The sequence below is a fragment of the Lagenorhynchus albirostris genome, chromosome 11 (assembly GCF_949774975.1).
Source record: "Lagenorhynchus albirostris chromosome 11, mLagAlb1.1, whole genome shotgun sequence".
Classification (NCBI taxonomy): domain Eukaryota; kingdom Metazoa; phylum Chordata; class Mammalia; order Artiodactyla; family Delphinidae; genus Lagenorhynchus; species Lagenorhynchus albirostris.
In genome coordinates, this window is record NC_083105.1 from 81,956,171 (window position 1) to 81,977,183 (window position 21,013).

The 21,013-nt window shown below is 40.6% G+C and overlaps 1 protein-coding gene and 1 non-coding gene across 2 annotated transcripts; one reads left to right on the plus strand and one right to left on the minus strand.

Moving 5' to 3' along the window:
* Positions 1-8,573: 8,573 nt before the first annotated feature.
* Positions 8,574-19,818, minus strand: SMCO2 (single-pass membrane protein with coiled-coil domains 2). The gene is given in 6 exon segments (XM_060167073.1): positions 8,574-8,778; positions 8,781-8,845; positions 10,478-10,483; positions 11,004-11,140; positions 17,728-17,842; positions 19,691-19,818. Coding segments are annotated over 6 exon segments (618 nt in total). The 3' UTR covers positions 8,574-8,611.
* On the plus strand, positions 15,395-15,498 carry LOC132530080 (U6 spliceosomal RNA). The gene has a single exon (XR_009543644.1). It is a non-coding gene; the product is annotated as a U6 spliceosomal RNA (small nuclear RNA).
* Positions 19,819-21,013: the final 1,195 nt, after the last annotated feature.

Sequence of the window (21,013 nt, forward strand, 5' to 3'; positions counted from 1 at the left end):
CTTAATTTGAAGATACTGTCTCATTCAGTCCCAAACTAAGATGAGCAGTATAACCTTAGGCTAAATTTCACCAGCCAATGAATTTAATTTTGCTTCCTTGGGACCCAGTAAGTACTGGACATCTTACTACATTTGTTCAGTCTGCTCTCTCCTCTCTAGCCTAGCTTAGTTACAGGGTCTATATGAATGACTTTAGTCAGCATAACCGGGAAACCCACTTGCCATACATGGAACATGTTTTCCTCTTTTCCTTTTAATCCTTTATTTGGTGCAAGCCTCCCAGAGATCCAGCCCTTCTCCTCCCTCATGATTTCCTACCCCTTTTAACCTTTACTCTCTCACCCACGATATAGCTTACTCCTCTTCAGCCTTTCAACATTCAGAGCAAAGTAATCATTCTCAGGAAATTTTTCTTAGTGATTATAATGCTAGTATCCCCACGTTCAAATGGACGTATTTTCTGATATTACATGTATAGATAATGTGGTGTCTATGAAGTCCCAGTTTAGCCTCTGCTCTTGTGGAAGTTACATTTCAATGGAAAGAGACAGATAAACATTAAACCTAATAAATGAATAAATTCTATATTATGTTAGAAGTCATGGCAAAAAAATAGAACAGAGAAGAGCAATGGTGAGGGATGGAATGGGGATGGGATGGGAGGACTGCAATTTTAAACAAGACTGTCATAGGTCTCATAGGTCACAAGTCTCATTCAGAGGATGACATTTTAAAAAATTGAGGTATAATTCATAGAGCATAAAATTCACCATTTTAAAGTGTACAATTCAGTGGATTTTGGTGTATGCACAAGGTTATGCAACCATCACCACTATCAAATTCCAAAATATTTCTTCACTGTAGAAAAGTCCTGTACCCATTAGTAGTCATTGCCCACCCCCAGCCATTCATCTACCTTGTCTCTATGGATTTCCCTATTCCAGACATTTCATATAAATGGAATCGTACAGTAGGTGACATTTTGCTTCTGGCTTCTCCCACTTAGCATAATTTTTAAGGGTCATCTATGTTGTAACATGTATCAGTATTTCCTTTGTTTTTGTGGTTGAATAATACTCCATTGTATGCATATACCACGTTTTGTTTATCTGTTCATCAGTTGATGACTATTTGAGTTGTTTCCACTTTTTAGCTGTTCTCAAATGCTGCTATGAACATTCATATACAGGTTTTTGTGTGGACGTATGTTTTCAATTCTTTTGGATATAACCCAGAAGTGAAATTACTATGTCATACGGTAACTCTATGTTAACTTTGGGGGGAACCATTTTCCTAAGTGGCTGTATCATTTTACATTATCATCAGTAATATGTCAGGGTTCCAATTTCTCCACATCCTTACCAAAAACTTATTATCTGTCTTTTTGATTATAGCCAAGAAGATGACATTTGAGCTAAGATTTGAAGGCACTGTAGGAGTTAGCCATTTGGATATTCAGGGGAAGAGACTGCCGGGCAGAGGGGCCAACCAGGGCAAAACCCTGGAGGTGAGTGTGCCTGATGTGCTCCAGGAATAGCAAGATGGGCAGTGAAACTGGAGTGGTGTGATCAAGTGGGCAAGGAGAGCAGGCTGAGGTGAGGGAGCTAATGGAAGGCCAAACACAGGTCATTGGAGGGCATCATAAGGACTTGGGCTTTTACTCTGAAAGAAATGGGAAGCCATTGAGGGTTTTGGAGCAGAGGGCTGATGTGATTTGACCTACATTATAACCATATCACTCTGACTGCTGAATTACATGTGGGCAAGGGTAGAATCAGGGAGACTCCAGGAGACAGTTGGGGGATGTTTGCAATAATGGTGGCTTGCAGGGTAGTTGGTATCAGGGAGGTGGTGAGAAGTGGTTGAATTCTGCATATGTTTTAAGGTAGAATCAACAAGATTTTCTGCCAGACTGTGAGCAAAACATGAAAAAGAAAGGAGTCAAAATTTGTGGTTTTTTCATTTCTACTTCAGGATATAGTATATCAGGAAGTATATTCAAATTCATTTCTTCCATATTAGATCAGACTCCAAATTCTTAATTAGGTATTCTCACATGTTTAAAAATATTGTCTATGATAATGATAATGATAATAATAATTAATAACACCCTACAACCTAATAAACATCAGGGGTTTCCCTGGTGGCTCAATGGCTAAGAATCTGCCTGCCAATGCAGGGGACACAGGTTCGAGGCCTGATCCAGGAAGATCCCACATGCCGTGGAGCAACTAAGCATGTGCACCACAACTGCTGAGCCTGTGTTCTAGAGCCCACAAGCCACAACTACTGAGCCCGCGTGCCACAACTACTGAAGCCTGTGTGACTAGAGCCTGTGCTCTGCAACAAGAGAAGCCACTGCAATGAGAAGCCCGCGCACCGCAACAAAGAGTAGCCCCCGCTCGCCGCCACTAGAGAAAGCCCGCGTGCAGCAACAAAGACCCAAAGCAGCCAAAAAAAAAAAAAAAAACCTCAGGTCCTTTAATCCAACTATCTCATGAGGCAGATATTACTTTCCTCAATTTATACATGTGTAAACAAAGATGTGGTTAATAAATGAGAGCTTCCCTAATTTTTGTCCCCCTTTTTAGGACCAACCAGAGAAAGTCAAACATGCACCCCTAACCATTATAGGATGCCCTGCTTCTGGTCAGCCCACCTGCATCTTCCTCAGGCCAACAGCCTTCAGTTAGGGCGAGGGTCCCCAACCCCCGGGCCACGGACCAGTACCAGTCCATGGCCTGTTAGGAACCAGGCCACACAGCAGGAGGTGAGTGGTGACCTAGAGAGCGAAGCTTCATCTGTATTTACAGCCACTCCCCATCGCTCGCATTACCACCTATCTCCGCCGCCTGTCAGATCAGCTGCGGCATTAGGTTCTCAAGGGGGAAGAACCCTACTGTGAACTGCACATGCGAGGGATCTAGGTTGCACGCTCCTTATGAGAATCTAAAGCCTGATGATCTGAGGGGTAGCTGAGGCGGTGATGCTAGCGCTGGGGAGCGGCTGCAAATACAGATTATCATTAGCAGAGAGGTCTGACTACACAGAGACCACAATAAATCAATTGCTTGCAGACTCGTATCAAAACCGTATCAGTGAGTGGCAAGTGAAAACAAGCTCAGGGCTCCCACTGATTCTGCATGATGGTGAGTTGTATAATTATTTCATTATATGTTACAATGCAATAATAATAGAAATAAAGTACACAATAAATGTAATGTGCTTGAATCATCCCGAAACCATCCCCCACCTGCCGGTCCATGGAAAAATTGTCTTCCATGAAACCGGTCCCTGGTGCCAAAAAGGTTGGGGACCGCTGAGTTAGAGGACACCTGAAGCCTTCTTCTTTTTCCAATATAAAGCTTTCCCACTCCTCTGCCTTCCTGAGTCTCTGTTGAAACACACGTGTTGGCAGTTGACTCCCTTGCTTTCTTTAGGAAGCTCTGAGTAAATAGCCTTTGTTTGCCCTCATTTGGTCAGTCTTCATTTCCACAGGTATCTTCAGTCAAGTTTCCCTGAAGTGGACCTTGAAATGAAGACCTGAGTTTAGGTTTATTGGAGAATACTCTCAAGATCATCACATTTCAAGGGGATGGTGGGAACAGGACTGGAGAGAGGGAGAAATCGAACTGCTGTACGGTTACACCTTAACCGATCCTATGGGGAGCTCTGAGTCTGGGATGGCCCTTCGGAAATGTACCCTGGCCTGGATCAGTCACTGGATGCAAGAAAGGAGAGGAACTTTAGGTGAAGCGGGTCTCTTTGACCAAAGGTAATTGCAAGGGAAGATCCTAGCTGTGAGCTCTCGGCAGCCCGCGCTCTGGGCAGCCGGGGAACAGTGCTTGGATCCCGTTTGGGGTGGGGCTGTGAGGGTGTGGGAAAGGTGGAGACTGGCATACAGTTGACAGCAGGTCATGACCGTAACTCAACCTTGAACCCAAGTTTAAAGCTTTTTCCACTACAGCATAGCTGTCTTCACTCAAAATAACATGACAAGTGGAGATTCTGTGACTCCTCATTTTCTTTCCTCCCAGCCCCAAATCAAGACCATGTTGTAAAGTGATTCCAACATTTTTTTGTAAGTGATCTTGAGCATAGCAGTTGACTCAGTTGAATACAGCATTTTAAAGATCTGAAATAAAACCAACCAAAGCAGTGAACTGAATTATCACACGTAGACATTTATATCATCTTAATATTACGGTACTTTACAAAGTGTTTCCCTCTCTCAGTAGAGAACATTGTGACATCCTGCTTTCCAGCTTGAGATGCTGACAAATTGAAAATAAATTGATGTGAAATAGCACCATTTCCACTTTAAGGGTATTCATCCCCCAGGGAAAATGATTCCCTCTTAGTGAAAATCCTAATAAAGTGTATCTTGGAAGTTAGTAAAATATTAATTTATTCTTCAAAATAATCTAGTTCCCCTACCTTACTTCATCACTAGTGTCATATGATTCTTGCAAGACTTTTAGCTTTATTTGAGCTACTTAAACTCAATGTTTCTATTTTTGGTTTTACAAATAAATCAGCTGACACTGTATCCAGCAATGATCATTTACCGAAAGGTTATAAAAAACATACGCCAGGTTCTGTCTACAAATTGGCCTGAACAGTCTTTTTATCTGTAAACAAGTCTGTGACTTTTTTTAATCTGTCAGCATATTCTCTCACTATCACAAGACCTTTTAAATACATTACGCATTGTTCCCAGAGCTTTTGGCTTTCTTCCTTTCCGTGTGTCCTGGAAATTCCCTCCCCCCATATCCCGATTCCCCCTGCCTTCCCCACAAAGTTCCTAGCCTCTTGTTTAACCTTGTATGGGATCTCAGCTAAACTGTAATTCCAGGTAGCTTTTGCCCATAGCATAGAATGGTAGTTCTTAAACTTTGAGCCCCACGAAATGCTAGGGGAAATGATGAAAACAGAAAATATTAGAGATTCACCCTAGATCTAAAGATTCAGAATTTCTGGAGGTGATGCTAAGGTAAATGTATAATTAAAAGTCTCTTTGTGGAATCCTGGTAGATATCACAGCTTTAGAGTCACTCACAAGCGTATTTCATACATCTGGCTACCGATGTAGCCTGCTGGCTGTAGACTATCAGGACAAAAGTGGCATTTGCAGTCTATTCTTTTCTAAGGTTGGTGAATAATAGCAGTTTATGGAAGTGGAAACAATAGGCTGGCTTTTCTCAGCAATAATCCATTTGTATGTTAAGACCTATCAGAACGGAAACATTATAACTGCAAAGAACAGGGGCTGATCTGAGAACATTTTCTGTAGAAGAATTGGAAGGGCCTGGTGATTCCTGGAAGGTTAAAACAAAAAGATAGTAAAGGACCTGATGGTTATTTCAAGGATGTGAGAAGATGTGGGGACACTGGGAAAATGGCTATGATGAAAATTTTTGAACAAATATTGAATGTAACACTAAATGAGGTGATAGGGAGGCCACAAAGATAAGAGCACCTAATTTAATTTACTTCAACATGTATTTACTGAGTAATTACTGTGTGCACAGCATTGTCATAAGGTGTACCATGCATGGTTCCCAAATTTGGGATCTGTATTAGATTCAGCTGGAGAGATTTTTAAAAATAAAGTTCCGGGCCCCATATTAGTTCTGCTGAATCTAAATATCTGGGGGCAGGGTTGGAAATCTCTACTGTTTAAAGCTCTCCAAGTGATTCTGATGCATCCAGTTGATGGACCAGAATGACCATGAAATGAACAAGGTCGAGTGTTTGTTTTAAAGGAATGTACAAACTATACTGTTGGTGGGAATGTAAATTGGTGCTGCCACTGTGGAAAACAGTGAGGAGGTTTCTCAAGAAACTAAAAGCAGAACTACCACATGACCCAGAAATTCCACTCCTGGGTGTATACCCCCAAAAAACACTAATTCAAAGAGATACATGCACCCCAATGTTCACAGCAGCATTATTTACAATCGCCAAGATACGGAAGCAACCTAAGTGTCCATCAATAGATGAATGGATAAAGAAGATGTGGTATATATATATACAATGGAATACTACTCAGCCATAAAAAAATGAAATTTTGCCCTTTACAGCAACATGGATGGACTTGGAGGGCATTATGCTAAGTGAAATAAGTCAGACAGAGAAAGACAAATCAGTAATTGTATGATATCGCTTATGTGTAGAGTATTAAAAATACAACAAACTAGTGAATATAGCAAAAAAGAAGCAGACTCATATAGAGAACAAACTAGTGGTTACAAGTGTGTGGGGGAGGGCATTATGGGGGTGGGAAAGTGGGAGGCACAAACTACTGGGTGTAAGATAGGCTCAGGGATGTATTATACAACCCAGGGAATATAGCCAATATTTTGTAGTAACTGTAAATGGAAAGTAACCTTTAAAAATTGTATAAATTTTTTTTTTTGGCCACGCCACACAGGTTGTGGGATCTTAGTTCCTTGACCAGGGATCAAACCCCTGCCCCCTGCAGTGGAAGTGCGGAGCCCTAATCACTAGACTGCCAGGGAATTTCCCAATTTTTTTTTTAATTAAAGAAAAAAGGAACATACAAACTGGTTTGTTGAGCAATTTGCTCAGCCAAATTTCTTTTTTCTTTTTTTTTGCGGTATGTGGGCCTCTCACTGTTGTGGCCTCCCCCGCTGCGGAGCACAGGCTCCGGACGTGCAGGCCCAGCGGCCATGGCCCACGGGCCCAGCCACTCCGCGGCATGTGGGATACCTCCCGGACCGGGGCACGAACCCGCGTCCCCTGCATCGGCAGGCGGACTCTCAACCACTGCGCCACCAGGGAAGCCCTCAGCCAAATTTCTTGATTCTGCCTTCTGTCCATGGCTCAAATTTTACTCATGCTGTTATTTTCTCTGAAATGCCTTTTCCTCAATCTCTTCCATGAAAATAGTATCTATCCTTCAAGACCTATTCAATGTGAGGAGAACTGAACTGCATTCCACACCTCCCTTTGTCAGCATCCTTCCAACCCCACATGCATCACCCACGCAAATATCATAACATCCACCCTTACAATATCTACCTCACCCATCAGCTCCTTTTTATCTCCATTCCCACCTCTTTAGCTCACCTGAACCACTGAATGGCCGTTTAACTGATCTCTTACAAACTATCTGCCCACCTACTCCAGTTCATTCTTCATGGTTCTACTAACCTTGCACAGTTCAGTTATAACTATTTTTCATATTGCAAATAATGTTCACTATTTCCCCATTACCTACAAAGCTAGGGATAAAAATGCTCCAGTCTGGCTTTCAAAACTACTGTATCAATTAGATTAGACTTCCTTTTTAAATACGCTACAGAACCAACTCTGGCTACCTTAAGCAGAAAAAGACATGGGCTGGTTCACAAAATTGAAGTTCCCATCATTTTCCTTCTTTGTATGATTGTTCTCAAAATTCTTATTCTTAGAGAATGTCTGATTCAGCATATCCCCAACTCTTGCTAATAGGAAGACAGGGAACATTCCTTCTTCTCGTTAATAGGAAGACAGGAACAGAGAACAACAGGAAGACTGAAAAGCCATCTATAACTATGCCCACTGAGAAAAGAAAGTTCTTTCAAAGCAAAATCAGGATGCTGTTACCAAAAGGAGAAATGAACGGTAGGGAGCAAGACCCAAAAATGTCCACTACATTCAAAATATGGACCCAGGGCTTCCCTGGTGGCGCAGTGGTTGGGAGTCCGCCTGCCGATGCAGGGGACACGGGCTCATGGCCCGGTCCGGGAAGATCCCACATACCGCGGAGTGGCTGGGCCCGTGAGCCATGGCCGCTGAGCCTGCGCGTCCGGAGCCTGTGCTCCGCAACGGGAGAGGCCACAACAGTGAGAGGCCCGCGTACCGCAAAAAAAAAAATATATATGGACCCAATTTGACTGAATTAAAAATGGGGAGGAATTTTGTGCTTTCTTTTCTGAGACATCAGAGGTCAAAATGGGGGAAATAACCACCCATGAAAGCTAATGTCTGATAGTCTCAGTGTCCTTGGGGGTGGGGGAGAAGAGAGGCTAGTGGTTTGAAGGAAATGTTTTTAAAAATGCATGCAGGGACTTCCCTGGTGGCGCAGCGGTTGGGAGTCCGCCTGCCAGTGCAGGGGGCACGGGTTCGAACCCTGGTCCGGGAGGATCCCACATGCTGCAGAGCGGCTAAGCCCGGGCGCTACAACTACTGAGCCTGCGCTCTGGGGCCCGCAAGCCACAGCTACTGAGCCCATGCACCACAACTACTGAAGCCTGCGCGCCTAGAGCCTCTGCTCCACAATAAGAGAAGCCACCACAATGAGAAGCCCGTCGACACAACTGGAGAAAGCCTGCGCGCAGCAGCGAAGACCCAACACAGCCAAAAATAAATAAATAAAATAAATAATTTTTTTTAAAAAAATGCATGCAAAGATTCAAGATGTCATTGTGAGTCATGAGGATAAAGATAAATTGTTTTCATTTTTTCTGTTATCAACCAATTTCCACATAACTACAATGTCCTTTGCAAAACACCCTATAGTGTTTTTTAAAAAATAAGTTTACCACTGTAATATAAGAACAGCCAGAATTTTATTAGGAAGAAAGTCAGTAGGGTAACAGTATCTTTAGGAGGGTAACAAGTCTTCCACTTCCAAATTCAAGAAAGGGGCAATAATCTCCCGCAGTTCCCACATTCTGCGGCACCCAAGCATTGTAGGGAGCACCTTTTCAAAAATAAACGTAGCATCAAAAAATAGTATGTAACATGAAAGTCCAGTGAAGGTGAGGACATAAACATGATGAAAATCCTCAGTGCACATTTCTTAGAAGGAAAGAAAAACATCTGTGTTAAGAACATTCTGAAGGATATAGAGAACAAATTAGTGGTTACCAGTGGGGAGAGGGAAGGGGGGAAGGGCAAGATAGGGATAGAGGTTAAGAGACACAAACTATTATGTGTAAAATGAATAAGCAACAAGGATATATTGTATATTACAGGGAAATATAGCCATTATTTTGTAATAAATTTTAATGCAGTATAATCTATAAAAGTATTGAATCACTATATTGTACACCTGAAACTAATATAATATTATATATCAGCTATACATCAATCAATTGATAGATAAGTAAACAAACAAAAAAATAAATAAAAGAATGCCTAGAGGGGTGGGATAGGGAGGTTGGGAGGGAGGGAGACGCAAGAGGGAAGAGATATGGGAACATATGTATATGTATAACTGATTCACTTTGTTATAAAGCAGAAACTAACACACCATTTTAAAGCAATTATACCCCAATAAAAATGTTAAAAAAAAAAAAAAAGAACGTTCAGAAGAAAACCGCACTGATGTGACTCCTGGTTCCTCCAACTGTGTAGCTCTATAAATTCAAGTAAGTAACTGAATTTCTCTTAAACTCTGTTGACATCTGCAAAAGAAGGAACTTGGAGTAGATGGACCGAAGTCCATCCTAGGGCTGGCACTGGAATTCTAAGATTCTAAAGCCATGAAACAATGAATCCCTGGGTTACTGTGAGGCTCTTTCCTTTGAAATACTCTTCTCACACTCTAGTAGTTATTGTCATCTCTACCTCACTTGGGAGGTATAGGATGCCTATTTGGGAGGAAATAAAGGCTCAGGCAGTTAGATTTTCCTCAGGGTACAAAATACCATGTGACAAGTGGAATTCAGCTCTCTCTATCAACAGTTTTATCCCAGCACCAGACATGCCCTTTTTGTATTTTATTTATTTGCTTTGAAGTCCTTGCATTATTATTTTCTAATTATAAATGCAATACATGATTGGGGTAGAAGATCTGGAAAATCCAGAAGAACACAAAGAACAAAAGAAATGTCACAGATAATCCAGTTGCTTGGAGATAATTACCTTCTATAACAGGTTTCAGAAGAGCAAATCTAGAGCACAGTTAAAGCTAGCTATGGATCTATGTTGTGACCCAACTCAGTGGATTCCATGAACCTGAGCCAAGTTTCTTGGCATTATTGCCACTGGCTATCTCTTGGCAGTTACACAAATCATTGCTTCTACTTCACACATTTATTAAAGAGCCAATGTTCCTAAAATACTCTATTATGAAGAGACTGTGATGGCTGCCAAGGTGAAGCAGAGATGTTCTGTCCTCAGGGAGCACTAAATCTAGATTTGTTCTTTCTTATGAAAAGAAAAATGACTCACTACCAAAACATATCTAGTAAATAAATACTGTCTTCCTAAATCCCAAAATTAATCATCTTCAGAAATGCTAAGCTGGAACATTCTCAAAGAAACACATTTTAACATTAATTTTTTTAAAAAATTTTTTATTTTGCTGTGCCAGGTCTTAGTTGCCGCATGCGGGATCTAGTTCCCCGACCAGGGATCAAACCCAGGCCCCCTGCATTGGGAGTACAGAGTCTTAGCCACTGGACCACCAGGGAAGTCCTAACATTAATTTTTAAAAGAGAAAAATCGTTTTTTTCTAAATTACAGATAACTTGGAAAACAGAGAAATGAAAAAACTATAATCCCATCACTTTAATATAATCAGCTAAGTTTTCTTTTTTCTTTCTTACCTTTCCTCCTTTGATTTATTCATTCTTCCTATTTTATTTTAATTTTTGGTTTTTTCTTTTATTTTGTTTTTCTTTGGTTTGTTTCTCTTTTGGTTTAGAATGTGTCCTTCTAGTTTGCCCTTTCTTTCAATGAACACTTCAGGTATGGATGGATTCAGATCTATTTCTTGATACTACTGAATCACTTGATTTTTTTCTTTTTTGCGGTACGCAGGCCTCTCACTGTTGTGGCCTCTCCCGTCATGGAGCACAGGCTCCGGATGTGCAGGCTCAGCAGCCATGGCTCACGGTCCCAGCCGCTCCGTGGCATATGGGATCTTCCCGGACCGGGGCACGAACCCGTGTCCCCTGCATCGGCAGGCGGACTCTCAACCACTGCGCCACCAGGGAAGCACTACAAAACATTCTTAAATGTTCCTTCTTGCACGCTCCAGGGCTTACTATTCAGGGATGTTCTCCTTTGAAAACTGCAAAGATGTGGATGCCTGGGGATCTTCCTGTTGAACGTGATCTCTTTCTTGCTCAGCTTGTTCACTCTGCAGGTCCCGGTCATGCCCAGCCTCCAGCTCCAACATATCCTGATGAAGAAAGCAAAGCAGAACAAAAGGGTTATCACAAGAGGTGGTGGCCCCCCTTCTCTGGGGGCAAGCACATAACCCCCTCTGAGGCTGGAGTCTTCTGATGCCTCTGTGAGGTAGGCTGACATGCCCTCCTGCTCTGTGACAGAGGAAGGCTGGGGCAGGGACATGGAGAGTAGAGAGAACAGATCAGTTTCTTATTGAAATATCTGTGTACATCACTGACCAAGTCAATAGGAATAACATTCACATACCTCTACAAATTGCCTTCATGTACATCATTTCTTTTAATTCTCATGATAGCCCTGAGGTGGATAAAGGTAGGTACTGAAATCCCCTGGGCCATTCCTATTTAGTGATCTGGTCAAGGTCATATGGTGTAGTGAGTTAAGTGATGACCCCAAAATGATATGTCCATGTCCTAATACTAGGCCCTGACAATGTGACATTATTTGGAAAAAAAAAAAGAAAAAGGGAGGGGTTTTTGCTGAGGTAATTAAGTTAATAAACTTGAGATGAGATTATCTTGGATTACCTGGGTGGGTCCTAAATCCAATGACACGTGTCCTAGTGAGAAACAAGAGGAAACAACATAGAGAAACTCTTGTGAAGACGGAGGCAGACGAGTTTATGCAGCTACAAACTAAGGAATGTCTGGAGCCAGCAAAACCTGGAAGAGGCAAGGAAAGATTCTCCCCAGGAGCCTTCAGAGGGAGCGTGGGCTCGCTGGCCCCTTGATTTTGGAATTCTGGCCTCCAGAACTATGAGAGAATACATTTTTGTGTGTGTGTGGTTTTTTTTTTTTTTTGCGGTACGCAGGCCTCTCACTGCTGTGGCCTCTCCCGTTGAGGAGCACAGGCTCCGGACGCGCAGGCTCAGCGGCCGTGGCTCACGGGCCCAGCTGCTCGGCGGCATGTGGGATCTTCCCGGACCGGGGCACGAACCCGCGTCCCCTGCATCAGCAGGCGGACTCTCAACCACTGCGCCACCAGGGAAACCCTGTGTGTGTGTGGTTTTAAACCACCAAGGCTAATTTGCCATAGCTGCCACAGGAAACCAATCGACATGGCTGGTAAGTATATGGACTAGAACTTGAACTAGGTTTTCTCATTCCAAAACCACGGAATTGTATTTAGGACTTGGGTTCAGGTTAAAGAATACCTAGTCCCTACCGTTGGCACTCTCACAACCCAGTGTCACCTCACCAGTGATGTAGGTTTATTATCACATTTACAGATGAAGAAACCAAGGCTAGATTTTCCAAGTATTACGTGACTCCACTATCTCTTAGCTACCTCTTCATGAATAAAAAGCATCCATCATTTCAATTTCTTTCCACCATATCTTTGACCAGTATATTCAAAAGCAGCAGAAACGCTGTGATGTGGAGAAAGACACCACACTGGAAATCAGAGGACCAGAGGTCTAAGTCCTATCCTACTGCTGTGGATGTTGAACAAGTCACTTAACCACTGTAAAGCTCAGCTTCCTGGCCTGTAGTAAGAAAATTGGGCCAGATCATCTCTAGAGTTCTATGTCCAATAATTGATGGTGATATTTCTTATCTTTATCGGTCATTTCATGGTAATGGTTAATATACTGCAAAAAAGTCAAAAGGCAGGAAGTAGAAACAAAAAGAGTTTTTAAAATCTGCAGGACCGAACACATAAAGCAATGTGTGTGTTTTTTAAATAACAGACTAAACGTGTACTTGCACGAAATGCACAGTCTAAGGGCATTCTTTTCCATTTACATGCAGCTCTTTGAAGAGCTCACATGTCTCCATTTGGATGTTTCCTAGGCACCACAAACTCAGAAAGTAAAAAATGGAACTCATCATATTTCCCCTCTACCTTTTTCGGGTTCCCCACCCTTGCAAATGGTCTCCCTATCCATCCAGATGCCTCTGCCAGAAACCTGAAAGAAGTTCTTGAATTGCCACGGGAGACATTCTTTTCCCTCTTCATTACCTACGTTATATCCACTTTGTGCATATCCACTAATAATACCTGTCATTTAAATCGGTGTACTTTTTTCCCATCCCCCCAGCATCACTGCTCATGGCATCCCAGACAGGGCCCTACTTTGAGTCCTCTTCAGTTCTTGACTCCTGTTGATGTCCTGGCTTCCCGTCTGCATCCTGCTCTATCCCTACCTCAGTGTCCTGCCTGCCTGTCATGCCTTTTCCTGCACCCTTCCTCTCTCACAACACAGTTTCTCTTTGGCTTCATTATCTTTGCATGTGCTGTTCCTTCTTTCTGAAATGCTTTTCTTCCATCCAGCTCATCCTTCAAACCTCAGTTGTCACATCCCCAGTCTTCTCCCTGTACAGCCCTCCCTCCCGTGTACTTCATAGCTCATCTGCTCCTTCTGGGATGGATCTTACTCAGCCACGTTCTCGTCTGAGTCCCTCCTAGCGTGTGAGCTCACTGAGGGGAAAGGATTTTATATATATGTATCCTAGCACCTAGGGGATCCTCAGTAAGTGCTTTTAGAATACATAGGCTTCAGAAACAGGCAAATACATTCTGCTTGTGAGAGATGCAAACAAAAGCAGGAAATAGGAAAGTCTGTTCACTGACCTGGCATCCAAAATCGACACTGTATGTAGCAGTGCCAGGGATTAGCAATGTGAAACCAGAGCAAAGTATTCATTTCTAAGTATTTTAGGGGGCTTTGATGGGTAGACATGGCAGCTTTGGCAGTCTGGTTAAAAAGCCTATTTTGTTAATTAACCCAACAATTTTTTCTTTACTCCTCTTAATTCTTTGTCCATTTTCTGGACCTGTCCTTTAAATCTTTCTCTTATAAAAGACGAAGATAAGATTATGCAAAGTAGAGACCTCCTGGTTTGTTTTCAGAGAATAAGAGAATAAGGTGTCTTCCTCAAGAAGTCATATATTTGTCCTTTTGTTAGCAGATAGCCAAATTTTTTAATAATTATTTGTTAATTATGTGATTGCCTATGATTTATTTGTATGTAATTGTAGAATTTTCCATACAAACAGACATAAAGAAATACAATCATAAATTTTAAAAAATATTTTGTTAAACCGTTATGCCCTGATTTGAAGTTTGTAAGAAATAGTCTATAACAATGCCTTATACCCTGAGAGTGTGGACTATTTGATAAACTCTTCCAGAGTGAATAATTTTATTATCTAATTAGACTTATTCTGTCCTAGGCCAACAAGTGATGATATCACCATTCACTGACTAACAGGATTCAGCAGGGTTCACTGAACCACAAGTACAGGGAAATTGTCCTAGAAAAGTTGGTCTAATGGTAGCAGCCCTTACCTGGAGTCCAGGGACAAGGCCCCTGCAAAGAATCAGATGACACTATTTATAGAGTTACACCTTCAATTCATGTGTTCCCTAAGATCATCCCTACAATCACCTCAATTTCCCTATTTTCTTTTCCCATCCTAAGACTACTCTTCTAATTCAGTTCCTATTATTCTTTTTTTTTTATAACAAGTATCTGTCTGTCTCTTTCCACTTTTTGTCTTATTATTATCTATACTCCACACGTCTAACTCCATTCCTTCACACCTTCTATCCCCTTCTATTTCTTTTTTTTTTCTTTTCCCTTTTTTGCGGTACGCGGGCCTCTCACAGCTGCGGCCTCTCCCATTGCGGAGCACAGGCTCCAGACGCGCAGGCTCAGCGGCCATGGCTCACGGGCCCAGCCGCTCCGCGGCATGTGGGATCCTCCCGGACCGGGGCATGAACCCGTGTCCCGTGCATCGGCAGGCGGACTCCCAACCACTGCGCCACCAGGGAAGCCCCCTTCTATTTCTCTTGTTTCTTTTTTCCTTACTGCAGAGTCCTTGAAGGTAAAGTCCAGTTTGGGATATTCTTTGAGGACCTTTCCTTCTATGGATTGTAGAGTTAGCCATCCTCGTATCCAAAATGTATTCAAAAGAGAAGTAGACAAAGAGATGAATCCTGAGCTTCCATAGGGGGCTGGATAAGCCTAGGAAGAGGAAATACCCACTCCATCATTTCTGTATGTTTTTCTGACTGGTTGAAATCACCTTCCTCTATAGCCAATAGCCTGGGGAATCTATGGGGAGATCTGCTCATCAATAATAAAAGCGGTCTTGGCCACGCATTTGCTTTCAACTAAATGAAAGCGTAAACCCTCTCCAGGACCATCTCAGGCATTTTGTCCAAATTTCTCCATTCCATGTCAGCTGGGTGACTGAATTTCAGACTGAGAGAGGTTCAGACTGAATTAAGAGTAAATGGGTGCTCACTTCAGCAGCATGTATACTAAAATTGGAACAATATAAGGGTTAGCATGGCCCCTGCACAAGGGTGACGTTCAAATTCGTGAAATGTTCCATATTTTTTGTGAAAGTAAAAACATCCCATTTTAAACGGCATCAAGAAGAATAAAACACCTAGGAATAAACTTAGCCAAGAAGGTGAAAGACCTATACTCTGCACACTATAAAAAAATTAATGAAAGAAATTGAAGATGATATAAGGAAATGGAAAGATATTCCATGTTCTTGGATTGGAAGAATTAATATTTTTAAAATGGTCATACTACTCAAAGCAATCTACAGATTTAATGCAATCTCTATTATTTAAAATGCCCAGGACATTTTCCACATAACAAAAACAAATAATCCTAAAATTTATATGGAACCACAAAAGAACCTGAATTGCCAGAGCAATCCTGAGAAAAAAAGAACAAAGCTGGAGGTATCACCCTCCCAGATTTCAGACTGTAATACAAAGTTACAGTAATCAAAACAGCATGGTACTGGCACAAAAACAGACACACAGATCAATGGAACAGAATAGAGAACCCAGAAATAAACCCACACATCTATGGTCAATTAATCTATGACAAAGGAGGCAGGAATATACAATGGAGAATAAACAGTCTCTTCAGTAAGTGGTGCTGGGAAAATTGGACAGCTACATGTAAAGCAATGATATTAGAACATTCCCTCACATCATATACAAAAATAAATTCAAAATAGTTTAAAGACCTAAATGTAGGAATGGAAACCATAAAAGAGAACATAGGCAGAACACTCTCTGACATAAATTGTAGCAATATTTTTTTTTGGATATGTCTCCTAAGGCAGAAGAAATAAAAGCAAAAATAAACAAATGGGACCTAATTAAACTTAAAAGTTTTTGCACAGGAAAGGAAATCATCAACAAAACGAAAAGACAACCTACGGAATGGAAGAAAATATTTGCAAATGATATGATCGATAAAGGATTAATATCCAAAATATATAAGCAACTCAATATCAAAACAAACAAACAACCCAATCCAAAAATGGGCATAAGACCTGAATAGACATTTTCCAAAGAAGACATACAGATGGCCAATAGGAACATGAAAAGATACACAACATTGCTAAATTATTAGAGAAATGCAAATCAAAACAACAATGAGATATCACCTCACAACTGTCAGAATGGCTATTATCAAAAAGTCTACAAATAACAAATGTTGGTGAGGATACGGAGAAAAGGGAACCCTTGTACATAGTTGGTAAGAATGTAAATTAGTGCAGCCACTATGAAAAACAGCATGGAGGTTCCTCAAAAAACTAAAAATAGAACTATCATACAATCCAGCAATTCCACTCCTGGGTATATATCCAGAAAAAATGAAAACACTAATTCAAAAAGATACATGCACCTCAATATTCATAGCAGCACTATTTATAATAGCTAAGATATGGAAGCAACCTAAGTGTCCATCAGCATGAATGGATAAAGAAGATGTTGTGTATATATATATATATATATATATATATATATATATATACACACAATGGAGTACTACTCAGCTGTAAAAAGAATGAAACTCTGCCATCTAAAGCAACATGAATGGATCTACAGAATATTATGTTTAGTGAAATAAGCCAGAGAGAGAAAGGCAAATACTGTATGATATCACATGTGGAATTTAATAAACAATACAAACAAATGTATATAGCAAAACAAAAAGGGACTCACAGATGTAGAAAACAAACTAGAGATTAACTAAAAGGGGGAGGTACAAATTAGGGGTAAGGGATCAAGAGATACAAACTACTATGTATAAAATAGATAAGCAACAAGGATATATTGTACAGCACAGGGAATTATAGCCAATATCTTATAATAACTTTTAATGCAGTATAATCTGTAAAAATACTAAATCACTATACTGTACATCTGAAATTAATATAATATTCTAACTCAGCCATACTTCATTTAAAAATGAGTAAATGGATCTCTTTAATGCATCTATTGGAAGACAATCTGCAATCCAGGGGGCAATTCTACATACAGTAATTTGCTCTGAGGTAAAAAATGTCACAGTTATGTCACAAATCCCAAGGACAAAAATAAGGTAATGCACAATTCTTTGTATGGGAATACTAGTAAGTCCCTTGTGTAATAACAGCAGGCTTCAGAGGAGAGAATGCCTCCATCTTGATTTTAAGTCCTGAACATCTCACACCTATTATGAGGAAACCTTGTGATAATATCCTTGCTGCTTTGAGATATGAAATATGAAGTTCCTCTCTTCACCCAATGTGACATTTAAGTCTGTCCCTTACCCATTTTTTAGTCTCCAAATCATGAAGGAAGTCAGTTTGAGAGTTTTCAGAGAAAATGTCCTCATCATCTGATCTGTCCAAGATGCGGTCCATTTTGGTAAATTCCCTTAGCAAACTGTAAGGCACACAACTGAAAAAGATACTGTTATTATGTCTTCGGTCTATAGCTTAGGCCTGCCCTAAACTTCTCTAGAGGGAGAACACTGGATCTTTCCGGCCCCAAAGAACACCTGGTACTCTTGTACTGATTTCATTCTGTGTGAATAATGTCTAGTGTAGTGCATTACACGAGATAGGAATAGAGAGGCTGGATAAATATTTGTTGACTGAATCAGTAAATGATTCAAAGTGAGATTCTGAATTCTGAAGCCATTGCAGCTCTTTGTGTGTATATGCAAAGGCGTGTGTAAAATAAACAAATAATAAATAAATATGCTTCTTTAAAAAGTAGAGTTAAAAAAGTGTCATATGCTTCAAAGGAAAGGAGTAAGTAAGTCTGTGCTACCATCATGATTTCTAGACCCAAGACGTCCTCCTCCCAACATTTACTAGTTTCTTCTTTATTCTTCCACAGAGATTCTAGGCATAAATAAGCGGCTATGTTTATATAAATATATACATGCCTTTTTAAATACAAATGAGAGGATATTATCCTGGAGTCCATTTCATATTAGTACCTATAGAGCTGCCTCTTTTTAAAAATTGTTATATGGTATTCCATCATAATTTGCTAATCAGTTCTTTATTAATGTTTATGTACACTGTTTCTAATCAATTGCTACTGCAAACAATGCTGCAGTGAATATCCCTACATATCTATGTGTATATGGACAAGAGTCTCCATTGGATAACCCTAAAAATAGAATTGCTGGGTCAATAGATACGTATATTTTAAATTTTTGATAGATTTTACCAAATTATGCTTTGAAGAGGTTAAATCCATTTACACTTTCAGCAAAAATGATGAGACTGCCTGTTTTCCAACTCCTTTTCTAAAACCATGTGTTAGAAAAGTTTTCGATCTTCGCCAATCTCGTATGTTTAAACTGGTATCTCACTATAGTTTTAATCTCTTTTTATAAGTAAGGTTGAGCATCTTTGCCCGTACGTATAAAACTCATTTGTACTTCCTTTGCTATGATAATCCCTTGCCCATTCCCTATTGGACTAGTGTTATTTTGCTGGGCTGCATATATGTGTATAGATGTGCATACACACACTCACACACTCAAGTATACTTTTAAATGAATTGCAATATACTTGTGATGGAGGCCTAAGGCAGTGGGTTCCTATCTGTGGGTCTTGAACCCTGAGTTGGGGGACATTCTATACCTACCCTGATAGAAAGTGGTCCTGGAAAGTATATAGATTTCTATAGATTCAATAAATACTGCTGAATGTTTCCAAATGTATATGCTACTGTTATTAATAAATTATAAATGGATTTAAAAACATCCTTGATATCATAGTAGCTTTTTTGACATATGAGGGGTTCTGGAAAATCTTTTCCTTTAGAAACGTTCTTCCAATTTAAAAAGGTTGTTAACCATCGGTTTGTATTAGTATACATTTTTATCATGTATTAACAAATGCATAAATACTTAACAAATATTTATATGAATGTGTGCTTCCTCTACTCTAGAAACCATATTAAATGGTTTATATCTTTAGCAGGTGAAGATGATGAAGGAACAAAACAATCAACGTTTTTTCACAAATTGAGACGAGCATCTTGACCATTCCTATTCAACTGATATCTGCCTAATTTATGACCATAGGTCCCTTGACTATCTCACAGGACCTACCACACTAGATATTCGTGAGATCAAAATTAAAAGCATTATAGAGAAGAATGTCAACCCCAACCCTGAACTCGGAAATCTCGTCATGCGGTCCTACCAGGCTGAGGAAGTCTCCAGACAGGACCCCAGAAACTGCCCCTGGGAGCTCAGCCCTGACTTACTTCTGCATTGCACCTTCAGCCACATCGATGTTTTGGAGAAAGCCATTGTTTTTCTCTGTCAATTCTTGCTCCTTCCCAGCTAGCTTCATCTGCAGAAGCATCTTGACACTTAGCTTCGTGAGAGCCATTTCTTCAGCACTGCAGGGGCAATGGTATATTTCTTTCTATTTGTAAATTGATGTTTGTTTTACTCTTTTCCTATCGTTGACAATTATTTCTAATTTCTCACTGCTGTAAACAATATAGTAATGAATATATTTGTTTAGGAATTTTCAGTGCATTTCAGTGCATTCAGTGTATTACTTACTTAGAATAATTCCCTAGAAGTGGAACTCCTGGTAATATGATATACTGATTTTTAAGGATTTAGAAAAATATTCCCAAATTACTTTCCTAAAGGTTCAACCAATATATATTACTAGCAGCTGTGTGTGAGAAGAGGCACCTTTATTTCAGTCTGATAGGCAAGTGTTAGCTGCAGAGCAGAGAATTGAATTGTTAAGAGTATTTAAGTACTGTAGTGAGAAAAATAATAGTAAAAGGAAATAGGAAAGAAGGTAGAAAAGGGTGAGACAGGTTCTAAGAAGCTCATGTGAAAAGCCATAATAAAGGGTCCAGGCGAAACATAACTTGTAGTAACTAGCAGAGATCAGAGGTGGTACCCAGCCTTAAACAGAAAGAAACCTTTTCCTTTGTGCACTCAACTAACTATAATAAATTGTCACTGGAGGGTGGTCTGGTCCCCAGGACCCTGTGGGACAGAATCCCTGAGGGACAGAGGGGACGGTAGACTGACAGGAATGGAAGTGATTAGCAGGGATGGTCCTAGAAGAGTGATTATGGCTGCGATTAGAAACAGAGGGAAGGAGAGGCACTGGGAACCACAGAGGTACTGGAATCATCTGAGCAACCAAGGGCCCGGCCTATCACTCTGGGGCAAAATTGAGCTTTATCTTCGACCTGTGTGGGGATCCACAGTGGATGTTGTTCAAAGGGGACCCCTGTAAAGTTGAAGCAGCAGAAAAAGGCCAGAACCTTGAGCGCAACAAAAAAGAATAAGCCTTTGATCTCTTTCAGGAAGGACACTGTGACCTGCCCGATCTCATCACAGCTCCCATCCGGACAGTCCGTCTGTATCCTGAAGCATTACTAACACAATTCCAAGCTCTGAAAGACAATGACCACTGAGATCTACCTAGTCTCTTTCCTGTCCGAAAATTAGAATCCTGTACAAATAATAAGGTTTCCTTATTTTGGTAACTTTTTGACATCCTAATGGCTTCCATTGCGTGATTTAAAAGGAAAATCTATTCTTCTCAATTC